This window comes from Chionomys nivalis, chromosome 19 (genome assembly GCF_950005125.1).
Source record: "Chionomys nivalis chromosome 19, mChiNiv1.1, whole genome shotgun sequence".
NCBI classification, from domain to species: domain Eukaryota; kingdom Metazoa; phylum Chordata; class Mammalia; order Rodentia; family Cricetidae; genus Chionomys; species Chionomys nivalis.
The window spans coordinates 34041937-34052404 of record NC_080104.1 but is presented as its reverse complement, the minus strand read 5'-3'; the positions used below and the strand labels follow the sequence as shown (position 1 = coordinate 34052404).

The window sequence follows — 10468 nt, the reverse complement described above, 5'->3', positions numbered from 1 at the left end:
CTAATTCGTTATTTGTGTGTGCTTCAATTCTTTTTATTTTTGAACAACAAGAACCTGGAACCACTCAGTGGAGACCACCAGTACCACCAGTGTACCCTCACGTTAGTATGCTGGACCTCATGAATGAGATGGCTGTAACTGAGCAAGACCTCAGACATGCTGTTTGCCTTCTCAATGTGTGTATGTGTGCACATCTCACACATACCAGGGCACACCTACCTTGCTGACATCACTGGGCTAAATGTTGGCAGTGAGAGATCGTGTACAATTGCGAGCAACGAATGAATGCTTTGGTGGGGAATGTCTCCATCATTTCTACAGGTTTCCAGTGTTCACAAGATTGAGGTGCTCCCAGGAGCTTTCCCGGCATTGTTACCATTTCTACAGTGAAACATTGCTTTCCTGTCACAGCTTTGAACCTTAGGATACTGGCAGACTGATGCAGCCCAAGGAGCTCCATCCCCGTACCGCTTATTGCATTGTGTGTTCCATCATACTGGGGTTTGGGTCTTGAACGGCCCCCCAAAGGCCCATGTATTGAAACCCTGGACCTCAGCTACTGGGTGTGGCACAACCTTTAGCAGGTGGGGCCTAGTGGAATAAAGTTTGCTCATTAGGGTTATGGGGGTATGTCTTTTAGTGGGACCCTGACTCCTTTCTCTTTCTTTGCTCCCTTCAGGTGAGCAGGTCTGCTCTGCCATGAACTCATTCCATAATATTCTATGCTGCCACAGACCCAAACACCAGGGCCAAGGGACCACGGACTGAAATCTCTGAGCCCATGAACCCTTGTCTGTAAAGCTCATCACCTCACTTATTTCATTACAGTAACAGAAAACTCAACGAAAACATGAAAACTACCTTGAAAGCTGTCATCATCTTTTTTTTTTTTTTTTTTTTTGAGACAGGGTTTCTCTGTGTAGCCCTGGTTGTCCTTGCTTTGTAGACCAGTATGGGCTTTTGAACTCAGAGATTTACCTGCCTCTGCCTCCCGAGTGCTGAAATTAAAGGTGTGCACCACCATCCTGAAATTAAAAAAAAAAATGTGTGTGTGTGTGTGTGTGTGTGGACATACAACAAGGGACAAAGGAAATTGTACAAACTTGTTAATTTATTACAAAATCCTCACTCACAGAAAAACACAAGGAAACCTTTATACTTTTATATTTGGGAATGGAACTGGTGTCTCAGATACAAAATAATTTACACATAATCCGTACAATTTTATTCTTTTATAGAAATAGGTCATTATTACAACAGCTGTACAATTCACTACACTTCCTCTTAAAATTACATAAAATCTTCTCTTTAGAAACATCTCAACATAACAAAACATACAAAAAAAAAAAGCAAAGTGCATTTTGAAAAGGAAAATCCAATCTTCATAATCGTCAGGGGAGATCTGTGGAAAGATGCAGCGGCCTCACCAGGATGGCCATCACGTGACTGGTTTCCCGGGAGACTGCAGCCTGCCGGGTTGCCCTGCTGGCGGACCCTCTTCCCTCGGGGTCTTAGAGGTCTCTAGGGGATTCTGGAATAGCTGTGAGGTTGTGCTTTGCTCTGAGTCCACCCTTATGGTTACTATCGGTGAAGTCAACAGGAATAGTCCGGTGTTCTATTTAGGGTGGAAAATGGCTACCAGTGGGGCATGGCGGTGAAGAGCCTCGGTCCACAGGGTTTGGGCCGCGGGTGTGGCTCTGCAACTTCATTAATAACAGGCTTATCTGATTGGTGGGCTGTTTTTTTTTGTATACTCCCAGTGAAGCCATGAGACCTTATTATTTAAATATTTAAAAAAAAAAAGCCAGAAAGTGCCTAAGTTATTTCCCCTGTGCGCAGCTGTGCAAATTAAAACAAAAACAACCTTTTAAAAATAATGAAAATAATCTCTTTATTCTCTCTCTCTCTCCAAAGACCTCTAACATAGTCCTTGACTATAAAGGAAAGACCATCAAGAGAGTGAAGGCCAGCTAGGGCTTGGGACCTGTGTCAGTCGGTAAAGTACCTGGCGCGCTCTCTCCTGGAGGCAGCGAGAGGTACCACCTCTGCAAATAGAGCAGGAACCCCCTTACGGGGGCACTTGGTTCCTGCCTAGTATGGCTGTAGCGGATGCCCGAGAACCTCGGGGCAAGGGAATCATGGCCAGTATTCCTGTTCTTTCCCCCATTCTGCCAGTGCCACACTCCAGACACATTACCATGGGGAGTTCTGAAATGTATACAGGGTGTGCCAAAGCCACGTAAACCTTTCTTTCCGTTTCCCACGGCTATTCCCCTCCCCCCTTCCATTGGTAAAGCTGGTTGCATCTGGACTCCAGTGTCAGGGCACTATCGGGGTGGCTGCTGGAGACCTGAGGACTCTGACAGCCGACTGACCCTGCGGGAAGGGCGTGGAGGCTGAGGCTGTGTGGCCTGGGTTGCGGCAGCGGCATAGCCCAGGGTTCCCGGCTGCTGGGAGAAGGTGGAGAGAAGGAGCGAGTCCGGCTGCTCACTGTGCAAAGATGTTGGTGCCTGTAGCAGGAAAAAGGAGAAAAGGGGTTGTGTGGCTGGCCAGTTCCTCCATTCTTCAAGCCACTTCAGTACTCCCCGGGTTTGCTGCAGATGCTATCAGATTCTGGGACTCCCCTCAGACGGCTAGGCACGTGTATCTGCCTGTGTCCTTGCCGGAGTGTATGATGGGGAAAAGCCAAGCTCTTTGACAGTACACTTTTGTATCGAGATTCTGGGTGGGGAGGAGAAGAGGGGTTCCTTCTGGGTCAATGGGCTTGGGGCTGAGGCTGCAGGTAAGGTTTCCAAACCAGAGGTACATGCTATCTGTATACATCCTCTGTGTGTGTGGATGGTGGAGTCTGAAGCCCACATAGGTTGTGGGAAGGGAAGAATCTGCGTAGACAAATGTATGCCCCTTAAGTCGGTCCCTGGTCTTGTGACTACTTCAAATACTGCCATTTTCAAGAACCTGGAAGGAAACTTCATGATTGGAAATGCAAAAGCTTCAACGGGTCAGTCCAACTTTGAAAGCTCCACTCTCATTTTCCGCTCTTGCCTACAAATAAATGTCCCTCTCCAATAATCAGCGCCCCAGCACCACCTCTGAGGCCTCCCAGCACGCCTCTCCCTGTCCTTAGGCTGGGCTGTCTGTGATCTTGCTGGTCAGGTTCTGCCAGAAATGTCTCTGAGCGTTTCTCCAGGACGGCTTCTCCACCGGGCGCTCTCTCTCTTTGTACAGAGCCCGAGAGTGTTCTGTGCTAGCCCACCTCCCCGCATGCATGCGCTCTGAGATCCTCGGGTCACGGGGATGGGATGGCTGAAGAGCTCTTTGCCTCTCTGTTTTGTTTCTAGAACGCAGCAAGTATTTAACTCCTGCTGCTGAAGATGCGTTAAGACCTTTCCTGTTCTCACAACCACCCTTTTCTCTCTTCCTCATTGTTTCTCGTGCCAGATTACGTCCTTGTCCTGAGAGCTGACGAGATCCACAAAGTCGAAGTCGGAGTTGACACCCACCTTTCACTGTGGGTCCAGCCAGAGGGATTTGAAAATTAGACCACAGCTGTTTAACAGCTTTGGAACCAAGCGACATCCCAGGTCTTTAAGGATGCGGTCGCCACCTCTGTCTCACCATTCTTAAGAGGTCTCAGCCACTGCATGCTGTCTTTTGGCCTCAAAGATGCCAAGCAGAGCAAGTAGGTGGTCCTTATCAGGGGAAGTCCACAAGGTAGGGTGAAGGATGAGCTAGAAGGGTGCCCTTGACACGTGTGAGTGGAGGATGGAGGCCTATGAGAGCTTCAGGAGGGACAGTGCTCCTATCTGAAACCCCAGGCCAGTCCACCCTTCCTCCTCTGGTGTGTGTGATGCTTGCTTGATAGTACTTTCTGCTTTCTGAATAGTGTCTTTGTGAAATGTACCCCCAGTTTTCACAGCAAATCTTTATCTCGCAGGTTAACATATTTACCTAAAGTAGTAATTGTGTTTTTAAATAAACGTGGTTTAATTTTATACTTCAATACACTAAAACGCACGGCAAAACCAGTCATTAATTTTTGACTTTTTTGTAAAAATATGAGCATATCAAGATGCAAAATTGTTAAAAAATTACCTTTAAATAGATATTTTCTGCATACCATCGAATGAAATGTACTGTTTACCTATTCTTAATTTCCATATTGTACATTAAGCATTAAAATTAACCAAATATGAACTTCTCTGAGGTTGATCTCTCTACTAGGGAAGAAAAAAACCCTGCAGAAGTCGAATGTGGAACTCATCCTCTGCTCACTAAAGCCGCTCGGGTCTCCCTTGAACCCCGCTGCTCACCTACCTGCAGGTAATGTGGTGGCTGCTGCTGCACCTGTGCTGGCTGAAGCGGTGATGGCTGGGACGTGGGGAAGCTGGGATGGAGTACCGCCTGCCCCATCAGCAGGACAGGGGTGGAGGCATTGCTGCTGGCGGGGTGCGAGTCTGGACTTGGAAACATGACCTGGCTCTGTGAGTACCTGTTTCATGCAGAACAGATAGAACAAATCCTCTGAGAAAGAGAAGACACTTGACACGATACTAGAAACACCAACTAGAGGGGCTGGAGAGATGACTCTGGTCAAGAGCAAGGGTTGCTCTTCCAGAGGATCTGGGTTTGGTTCCCAGCACTCACGTGGGGGTTCGTGATCACCTGTTACTCCAATTCGGGGGATCTGAACCCTCTTTTACCTTCTACAGGTACTACATGCATGTGGTGCACAGATAAACATGCAGGCAAAACACCCATATGATAAAATAAATCTTTAAAAATCCCTTAATGACAATGATAGGAAAAAAAATGGGTCAAGTAGACTTCATCAGAAAATGTGTACATCAAAGGGAACTATCCATGGACAGAAAAGTAATTCAGGGTATGGGAGAAAAATCTCTCTCCATCATACATCTGATAAGGGATTGATATTCAGAATATATAAAAAATGCCTACAGCTATACCAACAACATCCTAATAATACCCAAAGAGCCCAAACAAAGTAATGGACAAATGGCTTGGACGGTCCTTTCCATCCAATGAAAGGATACAAAGGCCAATAAGCAAAAGATACACATTCTAACTAGTCAATAAGAGAATGCTAGTCAAAACTGAAATGAGCTATCCATTTATCCACTCACACCATTATGATGAAGATATACATACATATACATGTATAAATTTTGATAGATACTATGAGTAACCTTGAAGACATTATATCTATGTGTATGTACATGTACCAGAAAAAAAACCCTTGTTATTAAAAATGTGGAAAAACTAAACATTCTGTGTAATGTTGGTGAGAGTGTAAAATGGTACAACCATTCTGGAAATCATTATGATTTTATGAAATTATTATTTCTCGCCTCAGAAATCAAAACATGGCATTTCTGGGTAAGATGGCAGATTAAAAGCTGCCTCCATGTTACTTGGTGAGGGAGACGAGTCAGAACAAGAAAATGTAGTCTGCTCCAAGGAGAGAAAGAACTTTGGGAGTTCATAAGCAGTGGGAGCTGGAAAGCGTGGGGAAAGAGACAGAGGATGGCTGATGCACCGAGAACTACGCGGCCGAGTTGAAACAGCTCCAGTCGTGTGGCTCTGAGGTAGACCAGAAGCCTCACTTAAAAGCTGATAATGTAGACAGCCATGAAATCCTACCTGCAGCACAAACCCACAGCTCTCACAAGCCCAGGTCCAGTTTCAGGTTTTAGCGAGTCTGTTTCCACCAAAGGACAATTCGGCAGTGGGGAGGAATTCCATCTTGTTGTTCTGTATGTCTCAGAAAGCAGTGGCCAGGTCCCATTTCAGAGGGAACTAACTTACTGCTTAAAACTGAGGTAATCCTGGAGGCTCCCCCAAACGGGGCAATCTATAAACCAGGGTGCCTGACTTAATCTCCTGCAATCCCAGGGCCAGAGATATGATCTGGGAGGCAGTTACAGAGAACAAGAGAGGCTAGAAGCTGACAAGCTGGAAGGGGCGGGTGGTCAGAGACTCTGCTCAGACAGTGAGAGCATCCGGTATAGCAACCCTGTGTTCTAGGGCCAGAAGCACATCTTCTCTAAGGAGAACCCTGGGATGAAGAGCAGAACCCAGAAGGACCAGTCTCTAGAGACACCTATCTGCTGTGTCTGAGGTTCCACTGGACTATTCGACATCTACCGCTACATCCTTCCGGCTGGATGACCAGTACACAAAACAGACTGGTCTTTCACGTGTACAGCTCTCAGGGCCGTGGCTGCGTTCCTCATTCTTAATGTACCTGGGAGATTCTTCCCCAATAGAACAGAAGCCCACCCAGAAAGGTACAGGCTGGGAATCTTGGGAGGGTACAAAGTTAAGTGTGAACAGCAGAGAGCCCTCTTCCCCACTTTTTTTTTTTTTTTTTTTTTTTTTTGGTTTTTCGAGTCAGGGTTTCTCTGTGGTTTTGGAGCCTGTCCTGGAACTAGCTCTTGTAGACCAGGGCTGGTCTTGAACTCACAGAGATCTGCCTGCCTCTGCCTCCCAAGTGCTGGGATTAAAGGCGTGCGCCACCACCGCCCGGCTCCTCCCCACATTTTTAAGAGAAACCACTTAAGTGAGCCGGCCTCAGTGGACACTGGACACTTGTCCAATAGAGTTCAACAACACCATAAACCATGAAAAAGACAAGACCCCACAAATTCTAACACCTCTGCCTCCATGCATACAATTGGCAGCTTCCAGTTTTTGAGGACCCAGAAAGAAGGCTTTTCACAGGTGATCTCTCCCCTTCTCTCCCTCCCCCTCCCTTCTTCTTCCCTTTTCTTTTTCCTTTTGTGATTTCTCTTCTTTGTTTTTAATTACAATTTTAGTGATAGTTTTGCTTTATTACCTTTAAAAAATCTTTTATGCTTTCAATTAAACAATTAACTCATTTTTGAGAAAGGATCTATGTAGCTTTGGCTGATCTGGAACCTGCTGTATAGACAGACCATGATAGCTACAAACTCACAGAGATCCACCTGCCCCAGCCTTCTGAGTGCTGGGATTAAAGGTGTGCGCCACCACATCCAAGTATTTTTTTTTTTATTTATTATTTCCCTTCATACATTGACCTAACTCTGTCTCTGACTGTTTTTCAAGACAAGCTTTCTCTGTGTAGCTTTGGAACCTTTCCTGGAACTCCCTCTGTAGATCAGGGTCGTCTCAAACTCACAGAGATTCACCTGTCTCTGCCTCCTGAGTGCTGGGATTAAAGGCATGTGTCACCAACTGACCAGTTTTTGTTTGTTTTTCGAGACAGGATTTCTCTGTAGCTTTGGAATCTTTCCTGGAACTAGCTCTTGTAGACCAGGCTGGCCTCGAACTCACAGAGATCCGCCTGCCTCTGCCTCCCGAGTGCTGGAATTAAAGGCATGCACCACCATTGCCCAGCCTGATCTTTTTTTTTTTTGTTTTTAAAAATCACATTCATTTCATTGTTGGGCTAAGTCTTTTCCTTCACCCTTTCTTCTCTTTCCTTTCTCCCATTTCTGTGGTTTTCTCTGTCCTATACTTCTAGTATTTTCCCTTCATCTTACTGTTGTTTTAAAGGCTCTTAGTTACCTTCTTACATTCATTTACTTCTGTCTTAAAGCTTTCGCACTGTTGAAAATTATTTTTTTCTTTATTTTTAAAAATGATTTCTCTCCCCCTCTCAGCACCTTCCTCCACTTCTCTTCTGGTTTATCTCCTGATTCTGCCCTCACGCCTCCATCTTCTCCTTGAACGTCTTCTACCTCATTCATTTACTGTTTCCGCATTTGCCTTAAGTCATTTTTAACTTCAGAAAACACTCGTAGTTTTGTAAATTTTTCTGTTTTATGATGTTTGGCGATATATTAGTGATATTAACTGATTTTAAATGTAGTTTTATATCTTCTATAATCTGTTGATGTTGCTACTATAGTAGTGTTTTCTCTCTAAGTAGTAAAAGGATTAAATCCTTAGAAGTAAACTTCCTGGGGCCAGGGAGTTGAGACAGTGGTTAAGAAAGCTTGCTGCTTTTTCTAGAGGACCCAAGTTCAGTTCCCAACAGCCGCATCTGGGAGTTTAACTTTCTGAAACTCTAGCTTCAGGGAATGTGACACCTCTTCTGACCTCCGTAGGTACCTGCTCACGCACGTGTATACACACACACACACACACACACACACACACAACAATAAGTGTTTAAAAAAAACTGTAGGGAGACTGGAGAGATGTGTCAGTGATTAAGAGCACTGCCTGCTCTTCCAAAGGACCTGGGTTCAATTCTCAATACCCACATGGTGCCTCACAACCATCTGTAACTCCAGTCCCAGGGGACCTGATTCCCCCTTCTGGCTTTCCCAGGCACCAGGCATAAACATGGTGCATAGATATCCATGCAGGCAAAACTCTCGTTCACATAAAGTTGAAAAAGAATAAAAGTAGTTTTAAAAAGACCAGGCTGCTATGTGGTAGGAAGCCCTTTAAATAAAGCCAGAAGCAATGCCCAATCCTAAAGACACAAGTTCACAGAGCAGCAGCGTGAGAAAGCAGCAGACTCGTGCACGTGGCAGCAACCGCTCCATCCTTCCAGCGGGCTCATCACTGCTTAGAAAGTTCGGAAGATGCAAAGACACAGCCTCCTGAATTGAAAGCTAGGGAAATAAGTGAAATGCTAAATGAAGCGTTCAGAAGTTGCCCAGCAAAAAATGAAAAGAAATAAATAAAAAAAATCCCAAAGAAAATACAAACAAACAGATGAATTCAATTTAGGATCTGGGGAGGAAAACCAGCCACACAGAAGAGTCAGTAAAGCAGACGGTTAACTCAGCTGTGTGGGAAGAGCAACTTAACAGGGAAATTGAGATTTTGAAGAAAGCTAGAAATGTATAAATCAAAGGAGAAGTGTGGAGAGACGTGTAGCCAAGGCGCTGGACCAAGGGGAAGAAGCACAGTCAGGGGTGGAGGACACGGTTGGGAAAATACTTATCCAAACATCAGTAAAGAAAAATAAAGCAGAGCAAGTGTGGCCACGATGCCCAGAGCTCTGGGGAGTGATGATAAGACGGGGTCCATAAACCCAGGACGGGAGACCGAGATAAAAATCACAGACATGGAGAGTCTAGTTCATGGGATTATAGTGGAAAAGTTCCCAAATATGGAGACCACGAGGGCCACCAGGAACCACAAATAGAAATGAGTAGAAAAGAATCTTTCTGCAAGATAATATAGCCAAGTTGTTAACATAAAAGGCAAAGAAGCCATATTAAAAGTTGAAAGGGAAAGTGCCAACTTACATCAGGATATCTAACCTCTCGCCAGGACCTTCAATGCCAGGAAAGCTTAGGACAATCTATTTCAAGCCCTGAAACTAAATAACGTTCAACCAACATTCCTGAATTTAGTGAATCTATCTTTTCGCATTGATGAATAATTAAGGGCATTTCAAGATAGTCACAAAGGTAATTCATGACCATTGGACTGGTTTTGGATTCTGTTGTTGTGATAAAACACCCTGAACCAAAGCAACAAAGAGGAGAAAGGATGTATTTAGTTGACAACCTCAGGTTACAGTCCATCACACAAGGGAGGTCACAGTGGCTCGGAGCAGCTGGTCACATTCCACCCATAGTCAAGAGCACAAGGAACTAAAGGCATGTGTGTTTAGTTCTGTGCTCTCTGTGCCTAACTGGATTTTTCCACTCTCACACAGTTCAGGATTCCCTTCTTAAGAAGACCCATAGTGAACTGGGGCTTCTCGCATCAATTAATTTAATTTTCTACAGACATGGCCACAAGCCAACCCAAAGTCGACAATTCCTCATTGAGACAATTTCCTGAGGTTATTCTAGGTTGCATTAAGTCGATAATCAAAGCCAACCACCAAAACTCCCGGCCACCACTAACTACAAAAGACACGAAAGGAACACTATGTACACGGGAGGAAGAAAGTCTTAATCACAACAGCAAATGAAAGAATAAATTTTATGAGAGAAGCAGATGAATAAAGAAATGTGAAGAACGCCATTATGTTCAACGAAGCAAATCAGCAAAACTTAATTCTTTTTTTTTTTTTTGATTTGTTTTTTGTTTTTTGAGGCAGGGTTTCTTGTATAGCCTTGGCTGTCCTAGGCTCTCCTGGCACTTGCAGAGATCTTCCTGCCTCTGCCTCCCCCAGCCCATTTCTTTTTTTTTTCCTTCTTCTTCTTCTTCTTCTTTTTTTTTTTTTTTTTTTTTTTTTTTTTTTTTTTTTTTTGGTTTTTTCGAGACAGGCTTTCTCTGTGGCTTTGGAGCCTGTCCTGGAACTAGCTCTGTAGACCAGGTTGGTCTCGAACTCACAGAGATCCACCTGCCTCTGCCTCCCGAGTGTTGGGATTAAAGGCGTGCGCCACCATCGCCCGGCAGCAAAACTTAATTCTAAAGGAAAGAATAAACAATTCAACCAAGCAGAAACAATCAGCAGAACTCCAGGGATTAGTAACCATCTCTCAACCAT

At 44.7% G+C, this 10468-nt stretch overlaps 1 protein-coding gene across 3 annotated transcripts in view; it reads right to left on the bottom strand.

Moving 5' to 3' along the window:
* Positions 1-1104: 1104 nt before the first annotated feature.
* Positions 1105-10468, bottom strand: part of Npas2 (neuronal PAS domain protein 2) — a 187083-nt gene continuing 177719 nt past the window's right edge. For all 3 annotated transcript variants that reach the window (XM_057751116.1, XM_057751118.1, XM_057751117.1), the window contains 2 exons: positions 4318-4492; positions 1105-2510 (listed from right to left, as the gene is read on the bottom strand). In XM_057751116.1, coding sequence (XP_057607099.1) covers positions 2328-2510; positions 4318-4492 — 358 coding nt within the window. In that variant the 3' untranslated portion in view covers positions 1105-2327. The remainder of the gene's footprint in view (positions 2511-4317; positions 4493-10468) is intronic.